Raw genomic sequence first — 14,710 nt, forward strand, 5'->3', positions numbered from 1 at the left:
TTTGGCATGAGAGACATTGCTTCAAGTACCGAAGGACATCATTTTTCAGGCCTGCCCAATGAAAGCTCCTCCTTACGGCATTTAATGTTTTTGCATAGCCTAGGTGCCCTGCACAGCAGGACTATCATGAGCTTCATGGAGGATTAGTTTCTTTAAAGCAAGATCCTTAGGGATACATAGCCTATGATTGAAGTAGGGGTTTCCTTCATGAGTGAAATATCCCTTGATTAGATTCTTCTCCTTCTCTGAATTTCCCGCTTATTCTACTAACTTCACCATCCTTTAATAATCTGGATCATGAGATGAGACTTCTTTCACCTTGACCAGTATGGGATCATTTGGCATCGAAATTGCACTTAAGGAAGATTTGTGGCTAAGTGTATCTGCTACCACATTATCTTTCCCAGGGTAAAATTTGATGTCGAAGTCATATTCTTGTAGAATTTCAATCCATCTTCTTTGCCGCATGTTGAGGTTAGGCTGGGTGAAGATCCACTTCAAACTTTTTTGGTTAGTTTTACAAGTTGGAATTTACCCCCCAAGAGATAATGTCTCCATAATTTAAGGCAATGCAACTGCTAAGAGCTCCAAATCATGGGTGGCATAATTTTCTTCATATTGCTTTAGCTTGGGAAGTATCAGCGATCAACTGGTCTTTCTTCTTGGCCTAAGACACCACTAAGTGCTAGACTACTGCCATTAGTAAACCACTTCAAATTCCTTGGTAAAATCAAGAAGTTTCAGGACTGGGACAGAAGTAATAATGGCCTTGAGCTGATCAAAATTGTTTTGATGGATTGGCAGCCACACTATTTTGAAATCCTTCTTAAGAAGATTTGTCAAGGGTGCAGGTACCAGGGCATAATCCTTGATGAAAGTCCTATACCATCTTGTGATTCCTAAAAACCCACGAACTTCACAAACTGATTTAGGGGGTGGCCACTCCGGTATATCTTTGACCTTGGCGGGATCTACTGAGATGCCATCTTCGGAGACGATGAACCCAAGATACTCAATTTGATGAGTAAAGAAGGTACATTTTCTCTTCTTGGCATAGAGTTTATGTTTGCGTAGCAATTGCAGAACCCTACGCATATGCTCCTCATGCTCTTCCATTGACTTGGAGTAGACTAAGATGTCATCAAAAAAGACAAGCACAAATTCATCCAAGTAAGGATGGAATATATCTTGTATTAGGCGGTTAAAGGTTGCAGGAGCATTGGTTAACCCGAATGACAATACAGTAAACTCATAGTGGCCATAATGGGTATTGAAGGCTGTCTTGGGTATATCTGATTCCTTGACTCTGATCTAATAGTAACCAGACCTCAAATCTATTTTTTAGAAAACTTTGGCCCCATGAAGCCTGTCAAGATGCTCGTCGATGTGAGGAATAGGATACTTATTCTGGCAGTGACTTGATTTAGCCCTCATAGTCTATGCAGAGGCAAAGAATGCTGTCCTTCTTATTTTGGAAAAGAACAGGTGTCCCCCAATAAGGAGAGCTACTGGGGCGTACAAATCCTTGCTCAATGAGTTGGGAAAGTTGCTCTTTAAGTTCAATGGCTTCAGGGATGGACATTTTATAGGGCGTTTTTGAGATGGGTTGAGCTCCAGGGATCACCTCGATTTCATGATCGACTTCGTAGCCCTGTAAGCTTGTTAGGAAAGATGTTAAATAATTCTTGGAGCCAAGAGGGTTCTGTCTCCTTACTAGGTTCAACGGCTTTGTTGAGCTTGACTAGGAAAACTTTTTGATCTTTACGTGCTCCCTTGAGAAGATGTTTTGCCTTGACTACCCTAGATTTAGGTTTACCTATTTTCCCCTGAACGGATACTACTTGGCCATGCTCATTTTCAAAAGTGATACTCCCCTAGTAGGTACAGTGAATATAGCTTTGTTTGTAATTAGCCAGTCCATCCCAAGGATCCCATCATAAATTCCTAATGGCAAGACTCTAAAATGGCCATGAGTTTGCTCATTACCCAGCTCAAAATCAAGGTTTCCTATAGAGTGGCGAGATACTTCTTTTCCACTAGCTAACTCTACAATCATTCTTCTAGCTATTTTTTGACCCAAGTTTAATTTTTGCGAACACCTAGGAGAAAGAAATGAATGGGTATTGCCACAATCAATCAAAAGCTATAATGGCTTACCGGTGAGTTGCTGGGGTTTAGATTACACCAAATTATTAATTTGGACCTTGATGTTCTACCATCGCATGGACAGTGGCATGCTCTTCTTCAGCCATTTCCAAGGTTGGTTCTTCACTTATAGTACTACGGGCAGTTCTAGCAATTGTTCCTCCGCATCCTCTACCACGTCCACTGCCTCTTGCACCTTGGTGGATAGGGGTTCCATGGCCTTGATTTCCTCTGCCACCTTGGGGAAATGATATTGCCAGCTTGGGAGAGTTGGCCCTAAAGTGTCCCGGCTCATTGCATTTAAAACACAAAGGGCTTTCTCTGAAAGAAGCAGCATACGAGCGGAGGACAAAAGAGTTGCTTTGCCGCCCTCTATTGTAGTAGGGGAAATTCTTTTGGGGTTTCTTGTAGGGTTGATCTTTAGAGTTTGCCTCAGGGTATGATCTCTTTTGAGGCTTAGCTTTGTCGGTCCTCAGTTCTTTCACATGGGGCTTTGCTTGTATGAGAGCATCCTGTAACGTGCTTGGCCTCATTGCTTTGAGGCGTGAATCTAAGGGTTGATTTAACCCTTGGTAGAAATGGGCCACTTGCTGGGAAGTAGTCATAGCTGGGGCATACTTACAAAGAGTGATAAATTTGGAATAGTAGTCCTCAAGAGTGATAAATTTGGAATAGTAGTCCTCAAGAGTTAAGCTGCACTACCTGAGACTAAAAAACTCATTCATCTTTATGGATTCATGGGATGGGGGAAGATATCTTTCCTTCACGGCTTGCTTGATGTCTTCCCATGTTTGAGAATGCTTGATGAATCCCTTGTCATGGCACCACTATTGACACCAGAGTTTAGCATCTCTGGTGAGGCGAAACCGTGTAAGCATAGACTGATTTGCTACTCTAGTACCAACAGCAGCGAAATAATCATCCATCGCTTCAATCCAGACTTCAGCATCCTTCTCGATCTTTGAACCTTCTCCTTTAAAGGAGGGAGGTTGCATTTGCTTGAGCAAGAGCTTCTTCTCCTAGATATCGGTGTATAGTGCATCGGGAAGTGGAGGATTGTCGTGACCACCATTGTAAGATTAAGTTTTTAAGATTACAAGATTCATACTTTGCATAACGTTTAAGCTTTTTTGAAAGTAAAACATTGAAATCATTTTATTTCCAAATATTTACAAGGACAAGTTTTATTACAAAGATCTGAGACTAATATAATTAGTCTTAATTGTCATGAAGGGAAATTCCTAAGCTCGACTATGACATAAGGGTAGAGAGGTCCACATAGGTGAAGTATGGGGGTTCCGTTGTAGTTTCTAAGACTCAAAAAACTGATGGTAAGGGTGGTAGACTCTGGATTGGGGGCTAGTTCCCAACATGGCTACTCTGTTCGACAGGTAAGACCTGCATCACTCGGTCATACACCCACTGGTCCTGTGATGGTATGCAAATCCCATCTATAGTCACAGAGGCCTGGTAGTACCCCATGAACCAAAATAAACGGACCATCTTCAACTTTTCAATCCAACGAATCTGCTTTAAGTGGGTGGTAAGTTTCCCAACTCGATCCGCTCGGATGAAGAAATATCTTGGCCCATGACTCTAGAAATCTCTACTCCATCCTCTTTCAATATGAGAGAAATGGGGGAGGGACATCTTCTCTAGTATTTGCACCATGGTGTCATGGAACTCGAAATTTGAGGAGTGACAAGCGGTCTTGAAGATGCATTGGAAACCTAGAAATTTTGAGTAGGCATCTTCCTCTTCCTACAATCATTCAAACATCAATTCAGATTGTTCTTAGTAAGTATTTTTTATTTATTAATTAGCATTATGTTAGGTAGAACATACATTGCAATAGTCCTTAAATGGCAAGTCCTAGGAGCTAAGATCGGCTCTGATACCAATTGTAAGGTTCTCCCCTTCCAAATGCTGAAGACAAGATTTATAAAAAAAGTTTATACAAGAATCAATTTCATACAAGCCAAATTAGCTCTCTTATTCTTTTCCTTTATACTCCCGATGATCTAGAATTCGGCCTTCAAGCCTCTACATGCTGGGCAAAACCCTACGAGACCATACACCTCGTCCTCGGCCCTGGCGAGGACTCAGGCCGCCAGGGGATGTCTACGCGCTAGGGCGGGCTTATTCACTGCACTAGCCTGAGACCTCAGAACTAGACAACATCACAATCACTCACCTCAATCGACGAACCTCATTCTTCCAATGGTATGAGGGATACCATGGGTCGATCCTGGGCTTTGCTAACGATGCCGCTTGGCTACACAAGCACAGAAACATAGTTGGCGTCAAAGGCAGGAGAAAAAAAATACATGTACTCTTTCTTTTAAAGATAGCAATTTCAATACAAACCATTGAGTACAAAATACAACATCACTTCACATAGTGTCTTCATAGAATTTCTAACATTTTTTCAGAGGAAAAGATACACATCTTCTTTCTTGATTTATTGACATTAATATTAAAGAAAAACTCTTTTTAAATGATAACCAAGCTAACCTGATCACCGTTCCCTCGTGGAGCTTGCAACAGGAGGGTTGGAGCCGATTAAGAGCATCTTCTCTAATCTCATTGTTGCATGCTTCTCCCGAGGTGACATTTGGCATTTTTGGGATGGGGCCATCTTTATCACTGCCTTGTAGTGCTCGACGCTGCGTTCGCAGTGCTTCAGTCGGATCTTGATTCCAAGATTGTTTGCTCACTCTATGAGCAAAAAACTGCGGCGTGTGAATCTCCTCTAGACTCAAAAACCTCTTGCTCAAGTCTACGCAAATGGGGGGCAAAAACCTCTTGCTCAAGTCTACGCAAATGGGGGGGGGGATTGTGAGATGTCCTAAAGGCAAAAACGTTTTGTTGAAGGGGTGAGGGCTGCTGTAAGTCTCTTCACACAGGGGGGTGGGGGAAAAGAGTTAAGGACACCCTCTCCTCACTTATCTGAGAGTAGGTTGCTAAGGGGTGTTGGGAGGAAGGCTGCAGGTATTGTAGCAAGTACAGTATATAGGTGCAAAAGGGCGGTACGGATTGGCTATACGATCTTGTGCAGGAGGGTGTACTCTACGCAAAGGGGTTCTTGCCATGGGGTACCCTAGGGGTTTATATAAGTGTAGGGTACGGGTGCGAGTACTGAGCAAAGTATAGTTGAAAGGATGGTGTATCGTCAAAGTGTACCGATCAGTGGTTTGCATGGGCCTGGGGAAAGGTACAGTGGTGGTGCACAAGCAAAGGTGTGGTCGCATGTACCCTTTTGGTCAGAGAGGCAGCATGGATGTTCATGTGGCGGTACATGTGGACCATGCAATGGGTGGTCAGCCTTTGGTCCTTACGCGGCCATTGTACCGGTGCCCTGGTGAGTGTGTACGGGTTCTTTTTAGAGCGAGGTCCCCAAATTTGGGGCGTCGAAGCACCCAAGGGTGATTTTCTTTTAGCAAAAAGGGCTGGGATGTTTCCCTCGTCTCATTGGGGTGCAGACTGTCCGTCAATCGGATGCCCTATTTATTAAGGTTTAAAGGTCATCGTTTTTTAAACTAAAAATAACTAAAATTCGCGTATAAGCTTGATCTGGTGTCCGTTTTAGATGCTGTAAAATCCTACATTAGGATAAAATTGCACGCAGATTTCAAATTTGGAATCAAAATTTGAAGATTCTAAGTGAAAATATATCGTTTAATAAAATCACCGATTTTTACACCATAAAAAACTCATAAATTCATCTATTACAGGGACATTTCTTTATTAATGAAGATGGGCATGTTACATCTTGGAGAAGAGTGGGGACATAAGAGGAAAAAATGCCTACTACAAGTTTTCAAGTGACACAAATAACTAAATTCCTTGCTCACATATAGATAGTGCTTTTGTAAGAGCAAGATATATTTCCCCAAAGGGGTGAAGCACTGAATGCTAAAATTGCAGGATTCCCCACAAATGCAGGTAGAGAGGAGTATCATAGAGAGACTCACCTAGGAAGAGGGAGGGGGAGGGGGAGGGGAAGAGGGAGAGAAAATGTACAGTCCACTTAACCACCTTATGAGCCAGTCTTGGCCTTAACTATAGCTACCCATAACTGATATGTTAAGGCATAGTACCATATCATATAGCTAAACTAATGTAAAGCTTTAGTGGAGATGGGATCCCATTTAACATGTGGAAATCTTTGAGTCCATTTGTGAAACATATGGACACATTGATGAGTTTACAAATATCCCTTCTTTTTCTCTAACGTTAGGTGGAAAGGCACACCAATGGTATAGGATGATTAAGCCTAAAGAAAAAGTTAATTTCACTTGGATTATGAATGTGTTTGTGCCAAGCTTTGCTAGAAGCAGTGATAAGTGAAGCCTAGTGGCACAAGTCTACAACATCAAGTAGCTAGCAAGAGCATGAGTCAATAAGGGATTGTTTCTCATCTTAAGCATCTGAACTCTTGGTGTAAGCTTTGAGAGAGGCTCACTGATGATCAGCTATTTCCATGCTTCCATTAAGGGTACACAAGACCAAATAATGCATGACTATTTGCTCTTATTTATGTTGGATGTATGCTACAAATTGGCCATAGAATTTGAAGAAGACATGTTAGAATTAATGTAGGCTTAAGGACAACACAAGGCTTCATCTCCAACCGCACCTTCCCAAGTGTCAAGTCACTTTAACTCAGACACACCAAGAATAGGTAGGTAAAAAACATGACTATTGATGAACTCACATCGGCAATTCTACAAAAAGGTCAAACCAAGAGAGGCAAGGGAGCCTCCTTGCAATGCTTACCTCCCATAATAGATAAAATTATATGAGCAATGATGAATTCCCACATCTCCAACCCATACCATTGCAATATTCAACACATTTTGGAAAATCAATGTGCAGATATAGTAGCTAGACCATGGTAATACGGGACCTGCACCTTTACCAAGACATTACACATGAGGAATTTATAGGTAACCAAAGTTCCTTTACCACCACCTATCCTACCACCATAACCACCTCCACCAAACATTACTTCAATCAAGTTTTAATCAAAGAATTGCTATAAGAAAGTGAATATCCACATAATTCTGACCTTAATCAAAACTATTATGAAGAGTTGCAAGATATTGTGCCCGACTTCTATGTTATGCAAGGAGCAATGTCATTGCCCATGTTTCAAACCTCTATATAATGGAAGGGGAGAGACATGAACATAACAACTCAGAGGCCAAGACTCAAGGGAGAAGAACAATACTTAAATGCAATAGAGGATTTTTGCTCTGATTTTGGAAGGACCTAATGAAAAGACCTAGTGGAAGCCTTAAATGCAATAGAGGAGTTTTGCTCTAGTTGGAAGGACCTAATGAAAAGACCTAGTGCAAATGCAATAAAAATATATCCTAGAACAGATGAAGTGCTAGCCTATGATTATCCCTACGATATGGTTTTAGTGGAATCTAAAAAAAGGCTATAAATGATATTTTCATGATTTTGTGCTATTAAAATAATGGTAAATTCTTTTAGATTGTTTATGAGTAGTTGAAAACTGCTCTAATTTATTATAAATGAGAAATGGATTATCCTAACAATTTGGAAAAAGAGGAATGTTGAATTTAGCTTAATTTAGTGGGATAATCATAGTTATGTTTAATTTCATGGTTAAAATTATGCTTTAAATTCATAGTTTGATTTTAAGCATAAAAGAGGAACTACTATCATATTTTTATTACAAGCTTTTATTCTTTTAGAATTTTTTTTGAGAATTGTCAGTAATAGCAGCGAATCTATGGTAAATTTTTTAAAAAATATTACATATCTTATTTTTATACATAATGCTAAAAGAGGACTTCCTACCATATTCTAGGATTGGACATCCTATGCAAAAAGAATGATTTTCATCATATTCATGAGAAATAATTCTTTTGTAATTATGCATAATTAATTGATTATGAGAAAGGAGTAATTTTTGGTAAATTTATTTTTATGCAAAAAGAGGAATTCCCATGATATTTGAGATCCAAGTAATTAAATGGTAAAAGAGGAATTTTTGGTAAATTTATCTTTATGCAAAAAGAGGAATTCCCATAATATTTGAGATCCAAGTAATTAAATGGTAAAAGAGAAATTTTTGGTAAATTTATTTTATGCAAAAAGAGGAATTTCCATGATATTTGAGAGGCATTATTTAGTTTGGCTGACCTAGTGTGAAAACTAGTCATTTGTATATAAGTCATTTTTTACAATAAGCAATAAACAATCATTGTTATGTGCACATTATATGTGCATATACTAGGAGGCTAACCCACATTAGGCTTGTGAGCATGGGAGCATGGGAACAAGCTCTAGTGGAGCATGGGTTAGGGCTAACCTTAGGGGTTGAGATTAGGGTCAGGCATCCAAGGGTCACACATGGGAAATGGAGAGTCAAGAGTCACTTAAGGGCCCTCCTATATAATAGAGGCATGGGGCACACTCAAGGGATGTTCTCTTGTATAGAGAATTGTATTTACTCTCATGCCATTTCACACTAGAGCTATGTGCTACTAGAATGATGTCATATCTCTTGGTGGTATAGGACACCAAGGTAAGGTATGTAGTACTTCATTGTATTTTGTGTGCACGCTTGGGCTCGGGGGTGCTTGGGTGGATGAGTTTATGCCTGTTTTATATATGTTTATGTATGATGATTATCTAGAGAGATCTTAGGGTTTTAACATTGGTATCAGAGCAATCTCTAGTTAATTGTCATTGTTTTTTCTTTCTTATTCTAATTTTTAGCATTTTTTAAAGTAAATTTTAATATTTACTAAATAAAAATATTATTTTGTTGGTTTGTTTTGGTGATTACACAAGTGGATCATCCATATGGTGGTTGGAACGCGTGTTTCTTCTATTGGAATTTCGTGAGTTCAATGCTATTTTTTCTTTTTTTGTTTAAAATAAGTATTTATAGAATTTATACCAGAATACCACACATTTTACTATGGATATTTTTGGTAGAATGAATTCCTTGAATTTCTATAATTTTTGGAAAATTTTCCTAATTATTTAGAAATTTTTAGAGCATTTTTATGGTTAAAAATATATTTTTTATGCATTTTGGTGGGTTTTTCGCAGGCGCTATTAATTTTTTGCCAAATTTCTATTGAAATGCAGTGTGGGGCAGCCAATTGATGCATTAAGTTCTCTCCCGTGTGCGTGGGATTCTTTTCTCCTCTCAAAACTGAAATTTTCTTCTATTTTTCTGTCCCGCATGTGTGAACACCTCTTAAAAGGCATATTTAATCATAATTAAAACTTAATCATAATTAAGTTTTAATTATGAATAAAAATCAATTATACCTTAATCCTCCTCTCTGTTAACAGAGAAGGAGGGGGTGGAGAGAGAGAGAGAGAGAGAGAGAATGTTGGAATGGAGAAGAAGGGGAGGAGAGAAGAGAGAGGAGATCTCCTCCTCTCTCTCTTAGTATTCGTCGCGCAACGCAGGGGGGGTTGCGCTGCAAGTCGTCGGGCGAAAAAAAGCCCCCCCCCATAAAAATGAATTATAAGCTTTTAAATTAAAAGCTTTAATTAAAACTTTTAAAATATTTAAAAAAAGAGTTTTTTAAGCTTTTCAAAACTTTTCAAAAAAAGCTTGAAAAAAAAGAGAGAAAAAGAGATTTGAACTTTTTTTTCTCTGAATTTTTTTCTTGGAGCCCTTTGGCTTTCCAATTTCCGGGAAACCTATTGACCTTCCGAATTCCGGAAATCTTTTGACCTTTCGGATTCTGGGAACTTTTAACCTTCACATTCTGATTTTTTTTAATCTTTTGGTTTTCCATATTCCGGGAAGACCATTAGGATTCTGAAATTTTTGGACCGTTCGTATTCTAATGCGTTCGAGGTAAAATATTTTTTTTAAAATTCTTAAAAATTAGTGAAAAATTAGACAAAGGTTTTTTTTAAAATAAAATCTGGGATTGGTGATTAGCATGTGGTATGTCCATTCGGGCATCCGTGATCATTCAAATTCCTTTAAAATTCTTTTTTTGCCCTGAAAATTAGAAAATCCATAAAAATTATAAGTTTTTATTGGATTTGAGAATTGTCGAGCGGAATTGGAAATTTCGTGAACGATGGGATTCTCAAGAGAAATGAGGAATATTCTAGAAATTATTTTTAAAAATCCTAGAAATTGGTATTTTTAAAATATCAATGGTATTTTGGCAAATCTAATTGCTAGAATTTTTTTTGGAAAAATATAGGTTTGGAATGCCATAAGACAGGTTTGGTGGAATGTTTAAGTGTGGTCTATGCTTAATTTCCTAAGCCTAAGACAAATTCTATCATGGGTTAGTTGATCTATTTGTTTTGGTGGATTTTATTGGATGGTTTCCAAGTTTTATATGGACTCATCAGGTTCTGCCTAGATCACCTGTAGACATTTAGGGGTTTTTAATGAGTGCTACACACATGTGTTTCACTTTCTTACTTTGGAGTTTCGCTTGAATAACACCACGCTCATATACTCCAAATTGATGAGTTGGCCACCAATTTTAATGCTTCTTTTAGCATCATTAAATGACCATTAGATGGCATGCATTGATTTTTTTCATCAACTATGGTTTTCATGGATTCGAGGTGCTTCTATGCTTCTATCCATGGTTTTATAAGGATCTTTTGATCTTTTGGATAATATCATGTGCTTTGAAGGTAGCATTTGCCTTCGTTTTTATACATAATTTTGGACTATGTTCCTTGTACTCTTGTACATATTCCAACTTAGATACCTAGTTGATTATGTATCTAGGTGAATTGTTATATTTCTACCCCAGCTTTATTGTGTTTATTGGGTAGTTATCATTAGAAAGGCGCTAATAATTCAAATTGTTTTCTAATGATGTACTCGGAAAGAGTTATTCCTTGATGTGGTCTCAGGTATATAGAGACAGGTTTTAGTATATGAAAGTCTGGGATAAGGCCATTTCATTCCCTTTATGCAAGATTTTATTCATATTTCCCAGACGGCATACTAGGGAGTTCCAAATTGGTAAGGTATGTATGGGTGGTATCATGGTGGTATGGGACACTGGCGATTATTTAGGCTCAGGATTGTTGCCTTGCTTACATCACTTGGCATGTTGACCCCAACATTCAAAGATAATCTCATTTTTTGACTTCACTTGAAATTGTAGTGTAGGTGTTCTCTAGATTAAAGTTTTTTTAATTATAGTCTGCATGTTTTGATGAGTGTTATCTCATCGCCATTTTCACTTGTTGGTGATTCACGGTGGATTAAAGATCTACATATCGATAAAAGATGAGTTTTCAATGCCCAAAGACTAGAACCCAACGATTTGAGATGAAAGAATGTCAAGCACATGTGATATCACTAGGGCATGCCCAAGGGTGTGCCTAGGCCATATTATTTGTAGAACTAGAAGCTAGGAGAATAAGGAGCTAGAGACTAGAGTAAGGAAAAGTGAGTTTTAGGCCGTGGTGGATAAGTGCCCACATAACTTAAGTTGTTTTAGACTAGAGACTAGAGTAAGGAATAAGTGAGTTTCAGGTGGTGGTGGTGGATAACTGCCCACATTACTTAAGTTGTGTATAGGTCAAAATCTAAAAACTCAATACACTTTTACATGCTCATTTCAACTTTGTTAAAGATCTAACTTGCCCTCTTTCCCTCTTCTGGATGCTTCTCGTTACCCTCTATGTGTGGTGCCTCTCTTGGAAAGCTCTCTTGGAAATTATAGCTTTCATGGCTCTCACATGAGCTCTTGTCTTGTTTTTTGCAAAGAAAACTATGTGTATTTGCATTCTCATTTATGAAAAACATTAGCAAGCTCATAGTAGAGAAGCTCATTACAGCAATAACCTCTTTTGAAATTATTATTGTATTTGTCTTTTTCAAAAACTTCATTCTTTTAATTTAATGATCGAGTAGAATGACTTTTGAAGGCCACAAAGCCTTGTACTATGGACATGGATTGTGACAAACTATGTAATAACCATCTTAGACATATCCTACTCAAGAAAATATGCACTATTCATACTTACACAATTCAACATTTTTTAAAATTGCTTGTGTATATATTATGGTGTCAGTACTCTTTAATTACCCTTGTATGTCAATAGAGGATAGATAGCATTCTTATCTTGTACAAACTTGAAATTAAACTTTAAAAATGAGAAAAGTGGTCATAAGCTTGAAACTAGAAAGGGTGGAAATAGAAAGAAGAGCTTGTAAGGAGTTTGTAAAATTCTCGAAAGGAGAAGACATAGGTGATTTTGTGCTCAAAGCGTAGCTTGAACTTCCAAATCTTCCTTATGTTCAAGTGATATTTCTATAACGAATGGATGGGAGTGTTGCGTAAGATATTCTTGAAGATCAAAATGAGAGAAATATCTTAAAGGAGTTTGACTTATAAAGCTTCAAAGTGTTGAAATAAGAGACCAAGTTTTTTGTGGAGTATAGGTGCAACAAATGTGTGGAAGAAGTAGGGGAGCTAAAAGATTAATTCACTGTTTATCTGTATTTTGAGATTGCATCACCTTATATGAAAGATCATGGATCAAATTGGTGGAATGCAATAGCACTGAACTGGGTACTTTAATTGTGGTAGAGCCACCTTAGAAGATTGGAGCTAGAGAGTTAGCATTCTTTTTCTTTAGCGAATAATTAGTAGCTCATGTTACCAAATATGGGAGGCTTAGCCAAGTATTGGATTCACATAGAGAAAAACATAACTATAAATCGGATAGGTTTGACAAGATTCTAAGGTTTCTCTTGTCAAACCTATCTGATTATTGATCATTAGAGAAACCTATCTGATTATTGATCATTAGAGAAACCTTGGAATCTTAATGTAAAAGAGAAGTAAGTATTTAAATAAGGCTCAAAGGGGATGACATCAGTAATCTAAAGTGAATGTAAGAAAGAAAAAAGATTTAGAAGAAGGCTCAAGGGATAAGGTGTTCAAAGGTCGAGGTACCACCTCGTCGGTCATAATGTAAACTAGTCGACCGACCCATGCTCTGCATGCCTCCAACCTCCAAATTCAGATTCAACTCCAACCTCCTCGAACCTCCTCTTCCTCTTCCTCTTCCAGAACCTCCAAATTTGTGCCACGTGGTAGCTTTGTGAAACTATTCCTTAAAGATAATATAAAGAAGAGAAGAGAAAAAAAAGAATTTATAAACATGCCTCTAAGGGGACCTTATAAGTAATCGAGAGTAAATGTAAGGGGAGGAAAAAGGCTTTATAAACACGCCTCTAAGGGGACCATATAAGTAATCGAGAGTGGAGAAAAAAGACTTTGAACTAGGCTCAAGGGATAAGGTGTTCAAAGGTTGGGGGGGTTCAAATCCGAAGGGGTTGGTCCTCTGGAGCAATGTGAACTCAAAACAACTGTAAAGGAGCAGGTGGGCAAAAAGAGGTGATGGATATAGTATCGTGACGATGGGTGGTGGGTAGGGGTGACAAGTATGCAAATATCTGACACGGCAAGGGGAGCCAATCATAATTGGATAAGCGCACCACACCTTCTCCTCTATTACACACACAAGGGCTGTCATAGAGAAGCGTAGGTTCGTAGCACGCTTCCCTAGTTTGAGACAGAAGACAATGGCTTCCCTCACAGCAGCTTCCCTCGCTGTTCCTTGCTCCTTCTGCGGCCTGCGAGCCGCAGCAGAGACCAGCACCAAGCTGAGCTGCGGGATGCCGCTTGCCGCTCCCGTGCGCCCATCTCTCTCTATCTCGGCCTCCATGACCGACGTGATGTCGAAGGTGTCCTCCGCGGCCCTGATCGCCACAACCGCCGCCACCCTGCTTGCCACCCCAGCCTTGGCAGCCAAGGTTGAGGTGGGCGACGAGGTGGGCAGCTTCAAGTTCTCCCCGGACTCCTTCACAGTATCTGCAGGAGAGGCCATCGAGTTCACTCTGGTGGGCGAGACCGGTCACAACGTTGTGTTCGACGTCCCGGCCGGTGCGCCAGCGCCGTTGGCCAGCGAGCTGGCCGCCAATTCTATGGGCGAGAATGATCTGTTGAGCGAGGATGAGGCCATCTTCACCGCCAAGTTGTCCACCCCGGGCACATACACCTTCTACTGCACTCCCCACAAGTCCGCCAACATGAAGGGAACCGTTACCGTCAAGTGATTATTTGCCTTCGCAATTTTCATTTGCTTTATAGTGTATAAGAGCCTATGCCATGAGTACTGCGGTTCTGTTGTACTACATTCTGAACTGTAATTTTGTGGTATTTTTGGCAATTTCATGGTTATTAACTCCTACACTCTCTTGTGGGCTTTGTGTCCCCTTCATGTATCCTCCTCCTGGTTAACGTTCGTGCCCATCGCGAAGTTGTACAAAGGGTGTTTGATTAGATTTTCTTATAGAGTACTTTTCTAGTTCTTTTTATCGTTGCATTAGCAGGTATGTTAAGCGGCCAGATCGATTCAATTATTACGAGTTAAACCCATCTTAGTATCTGTAGCTCGTGATTTTCCCTTTTCTTTGCATCTGGAGTTAATTCGGGCAACTGTAAAAGCGTAGGAAACAGATTCGAGTGGATCTGACAGAAGCCCTCTCACCGCAGAGGAA

The 14,710-nt window shown here is 39.3% G+C and overlaps 1 protein-coding gene across 1 annotated transcript; it reads left to right on the forward strand.

The window, feature by feature from the left end:
* Positions 1-13,620: 13,620 nt before the first annotated feature.
* Positions 13,621-14,398, forward strand: LOC147623118 (plastocyanin-like). The gene has a single exon (XM_086821177.1). It carries the CDS (start codon positions 13,733-13,735, stop codon positions 14,264-14,266), a length of 534 nt encoding a protein of 177 aa, XP_086677303.1. The 5' UTR covers positions 13,621-13,732; the 3' UTR covers positions 14,267-14,398.
* Positions 14,399-14,710: the final 312 nt, after the last annotated feature.

Source organism: Cibotium barometz, chromosome 27 (genome assembly GCF_041138505.1).
Source record: "Cibotium barometz isolate CiBa-2024 chromosome 27, ASM4113850v1, whole genome shotgun sequence".
Classification (NCBI taxonomy): Eukaryota; Viridiplantae; Streptophyta; class Polypodiopsida; order Cyatheales; family Cibotiaceae; genus Cibotium; species Cibotium barometz.

Excerpts from the sequence above, each read along its gene's own strand:
- LOC147623118 (XM_086821177.1), top strand. The coding sequence starts at position 13,733 with ATGGCTTCCCTCACAGCAGCTTCCCTCGCTGTTCCTTGCTCCTTCTGC.